The 18,555-nt window shown below is 59.0% G+C and overlaps 1 protein-coding gene across 3 annotated transcripts in view; it reads left to right on the top strand.

The window, feature by feature from the left end:
- The window catches only part of LOC140408245 (clathrin light chain A-like), a 117,328-nt gene extending 100,182 nt beyond the window's left edge, over positions 1 to 17,146 (top strand). For all 3 annotated transcript variants that reach the window (XM_072495185.1, XM_072495187.1, XM_072495188.1), the window contains 2 exons: positions 7,474 to 7,509; positions 16,608 to 17,146. In XM_072495185.1, coding sequence (XP_072351286.1) covers positions 7,474 to 7,509; positions 16,608 to 16,782 — 211 coding nt within the window. In that variant the 3' untranslated portion in view covers positions 16,783 to 17,146. The remainder of the gene's footprint in view (positions 1 to 7,473; positions 7,510 to 16,607) is intronic.
- The last annotated feature ends 1,409 nt before the right edge of the window (positions 17,147 to 18,555 follow it).

Raw genomic sequence — 18,555 nt, 5'->3', positions numbered from 1 at the left:
CACATTCTCCCCACTCCCTGTGAGAGCGAGTCCCACATTCTCCCCACTCCCTGTGGGAGCGAGTCCCACATTCTCCCCACTCCCTGTGGAGCGAGTCCCACTTTCTCCCCACTCCCTGTGGAGCGAATCCCACATTCTCCCAACTCCCTCTGGGAGCAAGTCCCACATTCTCCCCACTCCCCGTGGGAGCGAGTCCCACATTCTCCCTACTCCCTGTGGGAGCGAGTTCCACATTTTCCCAACTCCCTGTGGGAGCGAGATCCATATGCTCCACACTCCTGTGGGAGCGTGATCCATATTCTCCCCACTCCCATGGGAGTGAGCTCCTCATTCTCACCACTTCCCGTGAGAGCGAGTCCCTCATTCTCCCCACTCCCTGTGGGAGTGAGTCCCTCATTCTCCCCACTCCCTGTGGGAGTGAGTCCCACATTCTCCCGACTCCCTGTGGGAGCAAGTTCCACATTCTCCCCACTCCCTGTGGGAGGGAGTCCCACATTCTCCCCACTCCCCGTGGGAGCGCGTGCCACATTCTCCCCACTCCTTGTGCGAGCGAGTCCCACGTACTCCCCAGTCCCTGTGGGAGCAAGTCCCACATATTCCCCACTCCCTGTGGGAGCGAGTCCCACATTCTCCCCTCTCCCCGTGGAGCGAGTCCCACATTTTCCCCACTCCCAGTGGGAGCGAATCCCACATTCTCCCCACTCCCCGTGGGAGCGAGTCCCACATTCTCCCCACTCCCCGTGAGAGCGAGTCCCACATCCTCCCCACTCCCTGTGGGAGAGAGTTCCACATTCTCCCCACTCCCTGTGGGAGCGAGTCCCACATTCTCCCCACTCCCTGTGGGAGCGAGTCCCACATTCTCCCCACTCCTGTGGGAACGAGTCCCACATTCTCCCCACTCCCTGTGGGAGCGAGTCCCACATTCTCCCCACTCCCTGTGGGAGCGAGTTCCACATTCTCCCCACTCCCTGTGGGAGTGAGTCCCACATTCTCCACACTTCCTGTGGGAGCGTGCCCCACATTCTCCCCACTCCCCGTGGGAATGAGTCCCACATTCTCCCCACTCCCTGTGGAGTGAGTCCCACATTCTCCCCACTCCCTGTGGGAGCGAGTCCCACATTCTCCCTACTCCCTGTGGAGCGAGTTCCACATTCTCCACACTCACTCTGGGAGCGAATTCCACATTCTCCCCCCACTCCCCGTGGGAGCGAGTTCCACATTTTCCCCACTCCCAGTGGGAGCGAGTCCCACATTCTCCCCACTCCCTGTGGGAGCGAGCCCCACATTCTCCCCACTCCCAGTGGGAGCGAGTCCCACATTCTCCCCACTCCCTGTGGGAGCGAGTCCCACATTCTCCCCACTCCCCGTGGGAGCGAGTCCCACATTCTCCCCCACTCCCTGTGGGAGCGAGTCCCACGTTCTCTCCATTCCCCATGGGAGTGAGTTCCACACTCTCCCCACTTCCCGTGAGAGGGAGTCCCACATTCTCCCCACTCCTGTGGGAGCGAGTTCCACATTCTCCCCACTCCCTGTGAGAGCGAGTCCCACATTCTCCCCACTCCCTGTGGAGCGTGCCCCACATTCTCCCCACTCCCTGTGGGAGCGAGTCCCACATTGTCCCCACTCCCTGTGGGAGCGAGTCCCACATTCTCCCCACTCCTGTGGGAGCGAGTCCCACATTCTCCCCACTCCCTGTGAGAGCGAGTCCCACATTCTCCCCACTCCCTGTGGGAGCGAGTCCCACATTCTCCCCACTCCCTGTGGGAGCGAGTCCCACTTTCTCCCCACTCCCTGTGGGAGCGAATCCCACCTTCTCCCAACTCCCTCTGGGAGCAAGTCCCACATTCTCCCCACTCCCCGTGGGAGCGAGTCCCACATTCTCCCTACTCCCCGTGAGAGCGAGTCCCTCATTCTCCCCACTCCCTGTGGGAGTGAGTCCCTCATTCTCCCCACTCCCTGTGGGAGTGAGTCCCACATTCTCCCGACTCCCTGTGGGAGCAAGTTCCACATTCTCCCCACTCCCTGTGGGAGGGAGTCCCACATTCTCCCCACTCCCCGTGGGAGCGCGTGCCACATTCTCCCCACTCCTTGTGCGAGCGAGTCCCACGTACTCCCCAGTCCCTGTGGGAGCAAGTCCCACATATTCCCCACTCCCTGTGGGAGCGAGTCCCACATTCTCTCCCCTCTCCCCGTGGGAGCGAGTCCCACATTTTCCCCACTCCCAGTGGGAGCGAATCCCACATTCTCCCCACTCCCCGTGGGAGCGAGTCCCACATTCTCCCCACTCCCCGTGAGAGCGAGTCCACATCCTCCCCACTCCCTGTGGGAGAGAGTTCCACATTCTCCCCACTCCCTGTGGGAGCGAGTCCCACATTCTCCCCACTCCCTGTGGGAGCGAGTCCCACATTCTCCCCACTCCCTGTGGGAACGAGTCCCACATTCTCCCCACTCCCTGTGGGAGCGAGTCCCACATTCTCCCCACTCCCTGTGGGAGCGAGTTCCACATTCTCCCCACTCCCTGTGGGAGTGAGTCCCACATTCTCCACACTCCCTGTGGGAGCGTGCCCCACATTCTCCCCACTCCCCGTGGGAATGAGTCCCACATTCTCCCCACTCCCTGTGGGAGTGAGTCCCACATTCTCCCCACTCCCTGTGGGAGCGAGTCCCACATTCTCCTACTCCCTGTGGGAGCGAGTTCCACATTCTCCACACTCACTCTGGGAGCGAATTCCACATTCTCCCCCACTCCCCGTGGGAGCGAGTTCCACATTTTCCCCACTCCAGTGGGAGCGAGTCCCACATTCTCCCCCCTCCCTGTGGGAGCGAGCCCCACATTCTCCCCACTCCCAGTGGGAGCGAGTCCCACATTCTCCCCACTCCCTGTGGGAGCGAGTCCCACATTCTCCCCACTCCCCGTGGGAGCGAGTCCCACATTCTCCCCCACTCCTGTGGGAGCGAGTCCCACGTTCTCTCCATTCCCCATGGGAGTGAGTTCCACACTCTCCCCACTTCCCGTGAGAGGGAGTCCCACATTCTCCCCACTCCCTGTGGGAGCGAGTCCCACATTCTCCCCACTCCCCGTGGGAGCGAGTCCCACATTCTCCCCCACTCCCTGTGGGAGCGAGTCCCACGTTCTCTCCATTCCCCATGGGAGTGAGTTCCACACTCTCCCCACTTCCCGTGAGAGGGAGTCCCACATTCTCCCCACTCCCTGTGGGAGCGAGTTCCACATTCTCCCACTCCCTGTGAGAGCGAGTCCCACATTCTCCCCACTCCCTGTGGAGCGTGCCCACATTCTCCCCACTCCTGTGGAGCGAGTCCCACATTGTCCCCACTCCCTGTGGGAGCGAGTCCCACATTCTCCCCACTCCCTGTGGAGCGAGTCCCACATTCTCCCACTCCCTGTGAGAGCGAGTCCCACATTCTCCCCACTCCCTGTGGGAGCGAGTCCCACATTCTCCCCACTCCCTGTGGGAGCGAGTCCCACTTTCTCCCCACTCCCTGTGGGAGCGAATCCCACCTTCTCCCAACTCCCTCTGGGAGCAAGTCCCACATTCTCCCCACTCCCCGTGGGAGCGAGTCCCACATTCTCCCTACTCCCTGTGGGAGCGAGTTCCACATTTTCCCAACTCCCTGTGGGAGCGAGATCCATATGCTCCACACTCCCTGTGGGAGCGTGATCCATATTCTCCCCACTCCCCATGGAGTGAGCTCCTCATTCTCACCACTTCCCGTGAGAGCGAGTCCCTCATTCTCCCCACTCCCTGTGGGAGTGAGTCCCTCATTCTCCCACTCCCTGTGGGAGTGAGTCCCACATTCTCCCGACTCCCTGTGGGAGCAAGTTCCACATTCTCCCCACTCCCTGTGGGAGGGAGTCCCACATTCTCCCCACTCCCTGTGGGAGCGTGCCCCACATTCTCCCCACTCCCTGTGGGAGCGAGTCCCACATTGTCCCCACTCCCTGTGGGAGTGAGTCCCACATTCTCCCCACTCCCTGTGGGAGCGAGTCCCACATTCTCCCCACTCCCTGTGAGAGCGAGTCCCACATTCTCCCCACTCCCTGTGGGAGCGAGTCCCACATTCTCCCCACTCCCTGTGGGAGCGAGTCCCACTTTCTCCCCACTCCCTGTGGGAGCGAATCCCACCTTCTCCCAACTCCCTCTGGGAGCAAGTCCCACATTCTCCCCACTCCCCGTGGGAGCGAGTCCCACATTCTCCCTACTCCCTGTGGGAGCGAGTTCCACATTTTCCCAACTCCCTGTGGGAGCGAGATCCATATGCTCCACACTCCCTGTGGGAGCGTGATCCATATTCTCCCCACTCCCATGGGAGTGAGCTCCTCATTCTCACCACTTCCCGTGAGAGCGAGTCCCTCATTCTCCCCACTCCCTGTGGGAGTGAGTCCCTCATTCTCCCCACTCCCTGTGGGAGTGAGTCCCACATTCTCCCGACTCCCTGTGGGAGCAAGTTCCACATTCTCCCCACTCCCTGTGGGAGGGAGTCCCACATTCTCCCCACTCCCGTGGGAGCGCGTGCCACATTCTCCCCACTCCTTGTGCGAGCGAGTCCCACGTACTCCCCAGTCCCTGTGGGAGCAAGTCCCACATATTCCCCACTCCCTGTGGGAGCGAGTCCCACATTCTCCCCTCTCCCCGTGGGAGCGAGTCCCACATTTTCCCCACTCCCAGTGGGAGCGAATCCCACATTCTCCCCACTCCCCGTGGGAGCGAGTCCCACATTCTCCCCACTCCCCGTGAGAGCGAGTCCCACATTCCTCCCCACTCCCTGTGGGAGAGAGTTCCACATTCTCCCCACTCCCTGTGGGAGCGAGTCCCACATTCTCCCCACTCCCTGTGGGAGCGAGTCCCACATTCTCCCCACTCCCTGTGGGAACGAGTCCCACATTCTCCCCACTCCCTGTGGGAGCGAGTCCCACATTCTCCCCACTCCCTGTGGGAGCGAGTTCCACATTCTCCCCACTCCCTGTGGGAGTGAGTCCCACATTCTCCACACTCCCTGTGGGAGCGTGCCCCACATTCTCCCCACTCCCCGTGGGAATGAGTCCCACATTCTCCCCACTCCCTGTGGGAGTGAGTCCCACATTCTCCCCACTCCCTGTGGGAGCGAGTCCCACATTCTCCCTACTCCCTGTGGGAGCGAGTTCCACATTCTCCACACTCACTCTGGGAGCGAATTCCACATTCTCCCCCACTCCCCGTGGGAGCGAGTTCCACATTTTCCCCACTCCCAGTGGGAGCGAGTCCCACATTCTCCCCACTCCCTGTGGGAGCGAGCCCACATTCTCCCCACTCCCAGTGGGAGCGAGTCCCACATTCTCCCCACTCCCTGTGGGAGCGAGTCCCACATTCTCCCCACTCCCCGTGGGAGCGAGTCCCACATTCTCCCCACTCCCAGTGGGAGCGAGTCCACATTCTCCCCACTCCCTGTGGGAGCGAGTCCCACATTCTCCCCACTCCCCGTGGGAGCGAGTCCCACATTCTCCCCACTCCCCGTGGGAATGAGTCCCACATTCTCCCCACTCCCTGTGGAGCGAGTCCCACATTCTCCCCACTCCCTGTGGGAGCGAGTCCCACATTCTCCCCACTCCCTGTGGGAGCGAGTTCCACATTCTCCCCACTCCCTGTGGGAGCGAGTCTCCCATTCTCCCCACTCCCTGTGGGAGCGAGTCCCACATTCTCCCCACTGCCTGTGGGAGTGAGTCCCACATTCTCCCCCACACCCTGTGGTAGTGAGTCCCACATTCTCTCCATTCCCCATGGGAGCGAGTTCCACACTCTCCCCACTTCCCGTGAGAGGGAGTCCCACATTCTCCCCACTCCCTGTGGGAGCGAGTTCCACATTCTCCCCACTCCCTGTGGGAGCGAGTCCCACATTCTCCCCACTCCCTGTGGGAGTGAGTCCCACATTCTCCACACTCCCTGTGGGAGCGTGCCCCACATTCTCCCCACTCCCCGTGGGAATGAGTCCCACATTCTCCCCACTCCCTGTGGGAGCGAGTCCCACATTCTCCCCACTCCCTGTGGGAGCGAGTCCCACATTCTCCCCACTCCCTGTGGGAGCGAGTTCCACATTCTCCACACTCACTCTGGGAGCGAATTCCACATTCTCCCCCACTCCCCGTGGGAGCGAGTTCCACATTTTCCCCACTCCCAGTGGGAGCGAGTCCCACTTTCTCCCCACTCCCTGTGGGAGCGAATCCCACCTTCTCCCAACTCCCTCTGGGAGCGAGTCCCACATTCTCCACACTCCCTGTGGGAGCGAGTTCCACATTCTCCACACTCACTCTGGGAGCAAGTTCCACACTCTCCCCCACTCCCCGTGGGAGCGAGTTCCACATTTTCCCCACTCCCAGTGGGAGCAAGTCCCACATTCTCCCCACTCCCCGTGGGAGCGGGTTCCACATTCTCCTCACTCCCGAGGGAGCGAGTCCCACATTTTCCCCACTCCCAGTGGGAGCGAGTCCCACATTCTCCCCACTCCCCGTGGAAGCGAGTCCCACATTCTATCCACACCCCGTGGGAGCGAGTCCCACATTCTCCCCACTCCTCCTGGGATCGAGTCCCACATTTTCCCCACTCCCTGTGGGAGCGAGTCCCACATTCTCCCCACTCCCTATGGGAGCGAATTCCACATTCTCCCCACTCCCTGTGGGAGTGAGTCCCACATTCTCCCCACTCCCTGTGGGAGCGAGTCCCACATTCTCCCCACTCCCTGTGGGAGCAAGTCTTACATTCTCCCCACTCTCTGGGTGAAGTTATTTCTCCTGAATTCACTATTGTTCTGTTACAATATTGATCTTCTTCACACCATTTGCTGTGATTTTCTCCCCTTCTGATAACCGGGCCAGAGAGAAACAATCCTGTCGACTCCAGCCTCATGAGGAAGATACTGACTGGCGATATCTGGAAATGTCACCTACCTGTGGCCCCAATGCCCTAATTGTCCGCCTGGCTCTGTGACAGTGAGGGGGGGCGGGGGGTAGAGAGACGGGGGGACACGACACTCTGTGACAGTGCGGGGGGGGGGGGGGCGTTGTATCAGATGGAGAGTTATTGCTTCCAAATAAACTGCAAACTGAATTTGCTGAAGTGTAGTGGTCAATCATTGATTTTGAGTCTAGGAATCAGGTGATTGTGAATTGACAGTTTGAAGTCAATGGAAATAGCCTCAGATTTATAGTTCAGCAGAAACCTCCGCCTCGCCCTGCCAATCAATACAATGGGTGAAATCTCCCAGCCTGCCCGGCAGCAAGATCTCCCAACCCCCCCCCCCCCCCCCCCCCCCCCCCCCCCCCCCCCGCCACCGGGCCAATGGCTGGATGCCCCTACTGAACACACAGAGGGGAGTGGGGGAAATCCCACCCATTACGTTCCCTTCATTGCAGTTAGTGTGGTTTCCACAAGCCAATTGTGTAACTTATTTTTTCTTTCTTCTTTCCCACATGCCATGAAGTACAAATATCAAACAGCACTGCTACAACCTACAACAGTTAAGTGAACTACTTTTGATTTTTCCTTGCTACAAACTGCATGGGGTCATTTAACCGGCAGGATTATCATTCCGCAGGAACACAAATCCCAGGATCTACTCGGAGTATTTGCGGGGGGGGGGGGGGGGGGGGTGGAGAGCATGTGGGGCTGCCTCTCAGTTGCACTTCTATCTTGTCAGGCAGCGTAGGGACATGGTCACCCCACAAATGTGGTACAGTTAATGTTCCTCTGGCTTTATTAACCAGCATTGTTAGTTTTTTTAAAATAAATTTAGAGTACCCAATTCGTTTTTTCCAATTAAGGGACAATTTAACGCGGCCAATCCCCTACCCTGCACATCTTTGGGTTGTGGGGGCGAAACCCACGCAGACACGGGAAGAATGTGCAAACTCCACACGGACAGTGACCCAGAGCCGGGATCGAACCTGGGACCTTGGTGCCATGAGGCAGCAATGCTAACTACTGCGCCACCGTGCTGCCCCAGCACTGTTAGTTTTAATGATCTCAGAATCGATGCTATGGAGATGCCGGCGTTGGACTGGGATGGGCACAGTAAGAAGTCTTACATTTACCTGAGGAAGGAGCTGCGCTCCGAAAGCTCGTGATTCAAAACAAACCTGTTGACTTTAACCTGGTATTGAAAGTCTTCTTACTGCGCCCAGAATCTATATTCAACACACTGATTCTGCAAGTTTAGTCTCGACTTCCTGTATTTGGTCACAACCATTCTCTGTATCAGCCACACGCTCCAATTTAGTCTCATCTGCAAATGTGAAAGGAGCATTTCCAACCCCAGAGTCCAAATTGTTGTTGTAAATTGGGAGACACAGTCCCAACACTCATCTTCCTTTTGCCAATCTGGGTATGAACTCCACTGGTTGGGGTGGATTCTCCGCTGGTGGGATTCTGCGTGCCACCGGCAGCGAACCCCAGCCTGTGGATTCCGGGCAGCGTGGGGTGGTACAATGGGAAATCCCATTGGCTGGCAGCAGGAACGGAGAATGCCGCTGCCGGTGACGGTGTGTCACTCAAGAACGCGCGGCTGGGGAGGTGGAGAATTCACCCCCTGTTTCTGCTTTTTAACTGGCTTTCTGTCCATTCTCGAACTTGCCCCAACCCACAAGTTATGCTGTTCAGTATTTTCTGTTTTTGTCCCTTATTCTGAGACGGTGCCCTTGGGGAAAGCCCCTCAGTGTCGACCTTTCCAAGTCTCTAAGAATAAGACTATCGTGTGGTACTTTATCAAATACCTTTTGAAAATCCGCAGAAATGCAGAATCTCACTGGGTCGGGAAATATGTCCCCAAGGTGAATAGGATGGAAATGTGCAAGGGTGAATAGTTAGGTTTTGAATTGAAATGTTTGCAATGTCTCTGGTTCCTGTGTAGAGCAGGTTTGGTTGTGTAGAGGCTGAAAATGATGGTTACTAACAGCATTGATATTGCCAGTGCAAAAAGAGGCCATTCGACCCATCGACTCTGCATCGACTCTCCAAAAGAACATTCTACCCAAGCCCACTCCCCCGCCCTATTCCCATAACCTCTCCTAACCTTTGGACACTAAGGGCAATTTATCATGGCCAATCCACCTAACCTGCACGTCTTTGGACTGTGGGAGGAAACCGGAGCACCCGGAGGAAACCCACGCAGACACGGGGAGGATGTGCAGACTCCACATGGATAGTGACACAAGGCCGGAATTGAACCCAGGACCCTGGAGCTGTGAGGCAGCAGTGCTAACCACTGTGCCACTGTGCTGACCCGGGTCCCTGGCGCTGTGAGGCAGCAGTGCTAACCACTGTGTCACCGTGCTGCCCCGGGCCCCTGACGCTGTGAGGCAGCAGTGCTAACCATTGTGTCACCGTGCTGCCGGGTCCCTGGCGCTGTGAGGCAGCAGTGCTAACCACTGTGACACCGTGCTGCCATCGGTCCCTGGCGCTGTGAGGCAGCGGTGCTAACCACTGTGTCACCGTGCTGCTGGGTCCCTGGCACTGTGAGGCAGCAGTGCTAACCACTGTGTCACCGTGCTGACCCGGGTGTCTGGCACTGTGAGGCAGCAGTGCTAACCACTGTGCCACCGTGCTGACCTGGGTCCCTGGCACTGTGAGGCAGCAGTGCTAACCACTGTGTCACCGTGCCGACCCGGGTCCCTGGCACTGTGAGGCAGCAGTGCTAACCACTGTGTCACCGTGCCGACCCGGGTCCCTGACGCTGTGAGGCAGCAGTGCTAACCACTGTGTCACCGTGCCGACCCGGGTCCCTGACGCTGTGAGGCAGCAGTGCTAACCACTGTGTCACCGTGCTGACCCGGGTCCCTGGCACTGTGAGGCAGCAGTGCTAACCACTGTGTCACCGTGCTGCCCTGGGTCCCTGGCGCTGTAAGGCAGCAGTGCTAACCACTGTGTCACCGTGCCGACCCGGGTCCCTGACGCTGTGAGGCAGCAGTGCTAACCACTGTGTCACCGCGCTGCCCGTGTCCCTGGTGCTGTGAGGCAGCAGTGCTAACCACTGTGTCACCGCGCTGCCCGTGTCCCTGCCACTGTGAGGCAGCAGTGCTAACCACTGTGTCACCGCGCTGCCCGTGTCCCTGGTGCTGTGAGGCAGCAGTGCTAACCACTGTGTCACCGTGCTGACCCGGGTCCCTGGCACTGTGAGGCAGCAGTGCTAACCACTGTGACACCGTGCTGCCCTGGGTCCCTGGCACTGTGAGGCAGCAGTGCTAACCACTGTGTCACCGTGCTGACCCGGGTCCCTGGCGCTGTGAGGCAGCAGTGCTAACCACTGTGTCACCGTGCTGCCCGGGTCCCTGGTGCTGTGAGACAGCAGTGCTAACCACTGTGTCACCGTGCTGACCCGTGTCCCTGGCGCTGTAAGGCAGCAGTGCTAACCACTGTGTCACCGTGCTGCCCTGGGTCCCTGGCACTGTGAGGCAGCAGTGCTAACCACTGTGTCACCGTGCTGACCCGGGTCCCTGGCGCTGTGAGGCAGCAGTGCTAACCACTGTGACACCGTGCTGACCCGGGTCCCTGGCGCTGTGAGGCAGCAGTGCTAATCACTGTGTCACCGTGTTGACCCGGGTCCCTGACGTTGTGAGGCAGCAGTGCTAACCACTGTGTCACCGTGCTGACCCGGGTCCCTGGCACTGTGAGGCAGCAGTGCTAACCACTGTGACACCGTGCTGACCCGGGTCCCTGGCGCTGTGAGGCAGCAGTGCTAATCACTGTGACACCATGCTGACCCGGGTCCCTGGCGCTGTAAGGCAGCAGTGCTAACCACTGTGTCACCGTGCTGACCCGGGTCCCTGGCGCTGTAAGGCAGCAGTGCTAACCACTGTGTCACCGTGCTGCCCTGGGTCCCTGGCGCTGTGAGGCAGCAGTGCTAACCACTGTGTCACCGTGCTGACCCGGGTCCCTGACGCTGTGAGGCAGCAGTGCTAACCACTGTGACACCGTGCTGCCCCGGGTCCCTGGCACTGTGAGGCAGCAGTGCTAACCACTGTGTCACCGTGCTGCCCTGGGTCCCTGGCACTGTGAGGCAGCAGTGCTAACCACTGTGACACCGTGCTGACCTGGGTCCCTGGCGCTGTGAGGCAGCAGTGCTAACCACTGTGTCACCGTGCTGCCCTGGGTCCCTGGCACTGTGAGGCAGCAGTGCTAACCACTGTGTCACCGTGCTGACCCGGGTCCCTGGCGCTGTAAGGCAGCAGTGCTAACCACTGTGTCACCGTGCTGCCCTGGGTCCCTGGCGCTGTGAGGCAGCAGTGCTAACCACTGTGTCACCGTGCTGACCCGGGTCCCTGACGCTGTGAGGCAGCAGTGCTAACCACTGTGACACCGTGCTGCCCCGGGTCCCTGGCACTGTGAGGCAGCAGTGCTAACCACTGTGTCACCGTGCTGCCCTGGGTCCCTGGCACTGTGAGGCAGCAGTGCTAACCACTGTGACACCGTGCTGACCTGGGTCCCTGGCGCTGTGAGGCAGCAGTGCTAACCACTGTGTCACCGTGCTGCCCTGGGTCCCTGGCACTGTGAGGCAGCAGTGCTAACCACTGTGTCACCGTGCTGACCCGGGTGTCTGGCACTGTGAGGCAGCAGTGCTAACCACTGTGCCACCGTGCTGACCTGGGTCCCTGGCACTGTGAGGCAGCAGTGCTAACCACTGTGTCACCGTGCCGACCCGGGTCCCTGGCACTGTGAGGCAGCAGTGCTAACCACTGTGTCACCGTGCCGACCCGGGTCCCTGACGCTGTGAGGCAGCAGTGCTAACCACTGTGTCACCGTGCCGACCCGGGTCCCTGACGCTGTGAGGCAGCAGTGCTAACCACTGTGTCACCGTGCTGACCCGGGTCCCTGGCACTGTGAGGCAGCAGTGCTAACCACTGTGTCACCGTGCTGCCCTGGGTCCCTGGCGCTGTAAGGCAGCAGTGCTAACCACTGTGTCACCGTGCCGACCCGGGTCCCTGACGCTGTGAGGCAGCAGTGCTAACCACTGTGTCACCGCGCTGCCCGTGTCCCTGGTGCTGTGAGGCAGCAGTGCTAACCACTGTGTCACCGCGCTGCCCGTGTCCCTGCCACTGTGAGGCAGCAGTGCTAACCACTGTGTCACCGCGCTGCCCGTGTCCCTGGTGCTGTGAGGCAGCAGTGCTAACCACTGTGTCACCGTGCTGACCCGGGTCCCTGGCACTGTGAGGCAGCAGTGCTAACCACTGTGACACCGTGCTGCCCTGGGTCCCTGGCACTGTGAGGCAGCAGTGCTAACCACTGTGTCACCGTGCTGACCCGGGTCCCTGGCGCTGTGAGGCAGCAGTGCTAACCACTGTGTCACCGTGCTGCCCGGGTCCCTGGTGCTGTGAGACAGCAGTGCTAACCACTGTGTCACCGTGCTGACCCGTGTCCCTGGCGCTGTAAGGCAGCAGTGCTAACCACTGTGTCACCGTGCTGCCCTGGGTCCCTGGCACTGTGAGGCAGCAGTGCTAACCACTGTGTCACCGTGCTGACCCGGGTCCCTGGCGCTGTGAGGCAGCAGTGCTAACCACTGTGACACCGTGCTGACCCGGGTCCCTGGCGCTGTGAGGCAGCAGTGCTAATCACTGTGTCACCGTGTTGACCCGGGTCCCTGACGTTGTGAGGCAGCAGTGCTAACCACTGTGTCACCGTGCTGACCCGGGTCCCTGGCACTGTGAGGCAGCAGTGCTAACCACTGTGACACCGTGCTGACCCGGGTCCCTGGCGCTGTGAGGCAGCAGTGCTAATCACTGTGACACCGTGCTGACCCGGGTCCCTGGCGCTGTAAGGCAGCAGTGCTAACCACTGTGTCACCGTGCTGACCCGGGTCCCTGGCGCTGTAAGGCAGCAGTGCTAACCACTGTGTCACCGTGCTGCCCTGGGTCCCTGGCGCTGTGAGGCAGCAGTGCTAACCACTGTGTCACCGTGCTGACCCGGGTCCCTGACGCTGTGAGGCAGCAGTGCTAACCACTGTGACACCGTGCTGCCCCGGGTCCCTGGCACTGTGAGGCAGCAGTGCTAACCACTGTGTCACCGTGCTGCCCTGGGTCCCTGGCACTGTGAGGCAGCAGTGCTAACCACTGTGACACCGTGCTGACCTGGGTCCCTGGCGCTGTGAGGCAGCAGTGCTAACCACTGTGTCACCGTGCTGCCCTGGGTCCCTGGCACTGTGAGGCAGCAGTGCTAACCACTGTGTCACCGTGCTGACCCGGGTCCCTGGCGCTGTAAGGCAGCAGTGCTAACCACTGTGTCACCGTGCTGCCCTGGGTCCCTGGCGCTGTGAGGCAGCAGTGCTAACCACTGTGTCACCGTGCTGACCCGGGTCCCTGACGCTGTGAGGCAGCAGTGCTAACCACTGTGACACCGTGCTGCCCCGGGTCCCTGGCACTGTGAGGCAGCAGTGCTAACCACTGTGTCACCGTGCTGCCCTGGGTCCCTGGCACTGTGAGGCAGCAGTGCTAACCACTGTGACACCGTGCTGACCTGGGTCCCTGGCGCTGTGAGGCAGCAGTGCTAACCACTGTGTCACCGTGCTGCCCTGGGTCCCTGGCACTGTGAGGCAGCAGTGCTAACCACTGTGTCACCGTGCTGCCCCGGGTCCCTGGCGCTGTGAGGCAGCAGTGCTAACCACTCTGTCACCGTGCTGACCCGTGTCCCTGGCGCTGTGAGGCAGCAGTGCTAACCACTGTGACACCGTGCTGCCCCGGGTCCCTGGCGCTGGTAGGCAGCAGTGCTAACCACTCTGTCACCGTGCTGACCCGTGTCCCTGGCGCTGTGAGGCAGCAGTGCTAACCACTCTGTCACCATGCTGACCCGGGTCCCTGACGCTGTGAGGCAGCAGTGCTAACCACTGTGCCACCGTGCTGACCCGGGTCCCTGGCTCTGTGAGGCAGCAGTGCTAACCACTGTGACACCGTGCTGACCTGAGTCCCTGGCTCTGTGAGGCAGCAGTGCTAACCACTGTGCCACCGTGCTGACCCGGGTCCCTGGCTCTGTGAGGCAGCAGTGCTAACCACTGTGCCACCGTGCTGCCCTGGGTCCCTGGCGCTGTGAGGCAGCAGTGCTAACCACTGTGCCACCGTGCTGCCCTGGGTCCCTGGCACCGTGAGGCAGCAGTGCTAACCACTGTGTCACCGTTCTGCCCCGGGTCCCTGGTGTTGTGAGGCAGCAGTGCTAACCACTGTGCCACCGTGCTGACCTGGGTCCCTGGCTCTGTGAGGCAGCAGTGCTAACCACTGTGCCACCGTGCTGCCCTGGGTCCCTGGCACTGTGAGGCAGCAGTGCTAACCACTGTGTCACCGTGCTGCCCCGGGTCCCTGGCACTGTGAGGCAGCAGTGCTAACCACTGTGCCACCGTGCTGACCTGGGTCCCTGGCTCTGTGAGGCAGCAGTGCTAACCACTCTGTCACCGTGCTGACCCGTGTCCCTGGCGCTGTGAGGCAGCGGTGCTAACCACTGTGTCACCGTGCTGACCCGTGTCCCTGGCGCTGTGAGGCAGCAGTGCTAACCACTGTGCCACCGTGCTGACCTGGGTCCCTGGCTCTGTGAGGCAGCAGTGCTAACCACTCTGTCACCGTGCTGACCTGGGTCCCTGGCTCTGTGAGGCAGCAGTGCTAACCACTCTGTCACCGTGCTGACCTGGGTCCCTGGCTCTGTGAGGCAGCGGTGCTAACCACTGTGCCACCGTGCTGCCCCGGGTCCCTGACGCTGTGAGGCAGCAGTGCTAACCACTGTGCCACCGTGCTGCCCTGGGTCCCTGGCGCTGTGAGGCAGCAGTGCTAACCACTGTGCCACCGTGCTGCCCTGGGTCCCTGGCGCTGTGAGGCAGCAGTGCTAACCACTGTGCCACCGTGCTGCCCTGGGTCCCTGGCGCTGTGAGGCAGCAGTGCTAACCACTGTGCCACCGTGCTGCCCCGGGTCCCTGGCGCTGTGAGGCAGCAGTGCTAACCACTGTGCCACCGTGCTGACCCGGGTCCCTGGCTCTGTGAGGCAGCAGTGCTAACCACTGTGCCACCGTGCTGACCTGGGTCCCTGGCACTGTGAGGAAGTGCTATCCACTTCCAGTTAGTGCCTCCCAGGTCACAACAAGTCGCTGTGTAAAATTCCCGGTTATTTTGCCAATTACCTTCGCTGTGTGCCGCCTGGTTATAGACCATTCTGCTGGGCCCATTTGCCGGCTGTTACTCGGTGCTGGCAGCGCCGAAAACCACCGCTATTAAACGGGATTCTGCTTCATTTCTGGGTCTTGGAGAGGGACGTCCCATGGAGGCTACACTCAGTCCCATTGCCAGCACTATGGAGCTCCACTCGTCAGGGCAGGAAGAGACCGGTGCACCTTGCTGAGGTAGAACTGTGTGGTGCCCTTATCCCTTGGTGCAGCATGGTGGCACAGTGGTTAGCACTGCTGCCTCACAGCGCCAGGACCCGGTCGGCACAGTGGCTAGCACTGCTCTCTCACAGTGGCTAGCACTGCTCTCTCACAGTGCCAGGGACCCGGTGCAGCATGGTGGCACAGTGGTTAGCACCGCTGCCTCACAGCGCTAGGACCCGGTCGGCACAGTGGCTAGCACTGCTGCCTCACAGGGCCCCGGGGCGGCACAGTGGCTAGCACTGCTGACTCCCAGTGCCCGGGACCCAGGGCAGCACAGTGGCACAATGGTTAGCACTGCTGCCTCACAACGCCAGGTACCCGGGTTAAATTACGGCCTTGGCTGAGTCTGTGTAGAGTTTGTACGTTCTCCCCGTGTGTGCGTGGGTTTCCTCCGGGTGCTCCGGTTTCCTCCCACAGTCCAAAGATGTGCAGTTTACGAGTGGTTACCGATGTAGGGCGGTGTTTCAGAGGGTCTGTGTGGCCTCCTTCTGCACTGTAATGATTCTATGATTGTCCTCCCTCTGCGGAAGGCATCCCCTCTCTTACCCTCAGCTCTGAATATCTATCGTGTTGGCATCCAGAAGGACGGCAGTTATAGACCTCCGAACTACAGCAATGTTTTTGTCACACATCTCCTCCCCTGGTAGGATGCCAGCACCCTCCCTAATCCAGTCACACACAAAGACCTCTCCAAGAACACAGCATACCTCTTCCACAAACTTTGCAAATGGAAAAATAAGTGCAAAGTGTCTGACCAGCAGGTTGCATAGTTAGTCCTTTAAATAAAGTGAGCATGGTGGAGTGGGGGCGTTTCTGATTTGGAGACGCCAAGTTTGCTGAACATGTATCAGATCATCCAGCGCCTGTTTGTTGTCACCACTGTCTGTCCTGCTCTGCATGCTTCCAGTTAACACACACACACTGTTGTTGGAGGTGAAGGTGGAGTAGATGGAGCAAAGGGAATTAAGAATACAATTTTCAGTAGCAAAAAGAATCTATTTCATTGCATTCTGGGATGAATAAATCGGCTGGAAAAGCGAAGGTTGTTTTCGGGATATTAAACTATAGGTCTGCATCACTGTTGTTGACATTGTTTAAATAGTTTAATATAAACAAGAATAATAAGGATAGCATAAAAAATATTTCTTTAAAAAGCCTGTGAATCTAAGTAATTCCTTAGTCTGTGACAAAACAGGAATAAAATTGTTGTTTTCATCCACCTTCAGGGCAGCTGAAGCCTCAGATGTGAGTGAAACTCAAGAGGTTATTGGGGGCTCTGAATGGGAACATGTCCTACACCTGTGTGACTTCAATCCCAAGACTGGCAAGGTGTCCAAAGATGTGACCCGGATGCGATCCGTTCTCGTCTCCCTCAGCCAGGTGCCACTAGCTCTGAAGTGAACTCAGACCAGCTTGCGTTTTTAACTCCAAATCAGTGGGTTCAACCTCAGAATAATATTGAGTTTAAATTGTGAGTTGTGTGGGATGTTTGTTCGTGTTGAAATTTTGCTGCTTGTGGATCTTTAAGCCTTTCAGGTGAAAGAGGAACAAAGTGAGGAAATGTGCTCTGACACAACTGACTAAATAGAGCATTTTCTGTTTGATCTGTGTGCATTAGTGTGCGTGCGTGTTTATTACTCTCGGGTCTCTGGACTGCAGTCTAAGGTGTATCGTTTGTTTCAATGCTTGTAAATATCATAAAACTAAATTATAAATCTGCTGATAACCTTCTGATGGAATAAAATTGATCAAGTTGCGAACAGAATTCAGTGTTTTTGTTACTTTGCAAGAGTTTTTAAACATTTAAACATCAATTTGCTTCAATCTTCAGACTTTTGTTTTTCAGTCTGAAGATTGTGCATTAAATCCTCAATTCAGGAATTAAGCACAAAATCTGCAAAACACAGGGCGCTGCGTCTTCAGAGATCATTTCCCCATTATTATAACCCATCTCCCAACGTCATGGCCAACATTAAACACCACCAAAAACAGACTCTGTGGAATTGTGCTGTGTAAAAGTTCGCTGCGGCGCTGCATAAATGATAGACTGAACTTAAAAAGTAATGAATTAAAAGTGAAGAACTTACGGTGGTGGAAGCAGCGATGATCAATGATTTCACAAGGACCTGGGTGGACACTTGAGAAAAATAATCTTGCAGAGCGAAGAGAATTGATCTAATGGGAGAGGACAGACTGTGGGATGGGACTGAGGCGACGACTGACCCCGGTACGCCGTCTGTCCCGGTACGCCGTCTGTCCCGGTATACCGTCTGCCCCGGTACGCCGTCTGCCCGGTACACCGTCTGTCCCGGTACACCCTCTGTCCCGGTACACCCTCTGTTCCGGTACACCCTCTGTCCCGGTACACCGTCTGTCCCGGTACACCCACTGTCCCGGTACACCCTCTGTCCCGGTACACCGTCTGTCCCGGTACACCCTCTGTCCCGGTACGCCCTCTGTCCCGGTACGCCCTCTGTCCCGGTACACCCTCTGTCCCGGTACACCCTCTGTCCCGGGGCACCCTCTGTCCCGGGGCACCCTCTGTCCCGCTACACCCTCTGTCTCGCTACACCGTCTGTCCCGGTACACCGTCTGTCCCGGTATACCGTCTGCCCCGGTATACCGTCTGTCCCGGTACACCCTCTGTCCCGGGGCACCCTCTGTCCCGGGGCACCCTCTGTCCCGCTACACCCTCTGTCCCGCTACACCCTCTGTCTCGCTACACCGTCTGTCCCGGTACACCGTCTGTCCCGGTACACCGTCTGCCCCGGTACACCGTCTGTCCCGGTACACCGTCTGTCCCGGGATGCACTCAGTCCCGGTACACCCTCTGTCCCGGTACACCCTGTGTCCCGGGGCACCCTCTGTCCCGGGACACCCTCTGTCCCGGGACACCTTCTGTCCCGGTACACCCTCTGTCCCGGTACACCCTCTGTCCCGGTACACCCTCTGTCCTGGTACACCCTCTGTCCCAGGACACCCTCTGTCCCGGTACACCCTCTGTCCCGGTACACCCTCTGTCTCGGTATACCCTCTGTCCCGCTACACCCTCTGTCCCACTACACCCTCTGTCCCACTACACCCTCTGTCCCGGGTTACCCTCTGTCCCGCTACACCCTCTGTCCCGCTACACCCTCTGTCCCGCTACACCCTCTGTCCCGCTACACCCTCTGT

The sequence above is a fragment of the Scyliorhinus torazame genome, chromosome 3 (assembly GCF_047496885.1).
Source record: "Scyliorhinus torazame isolate Kashiwa2021f chromosome 3, sScyTor2.1, whole genome shotgun sequence".
In the NCBI taxonomy this organism is placed as follows: Eukaryota; Metazoa; Chordata; class Chondrichthyes; order Carcharhiniformes; family Scyliorhinidae; genus Scyliorhinus; species Scyliorhinus torazame.
This window is presented reverse-complemented; position numbering and strand designations above follow the sequence as displayed.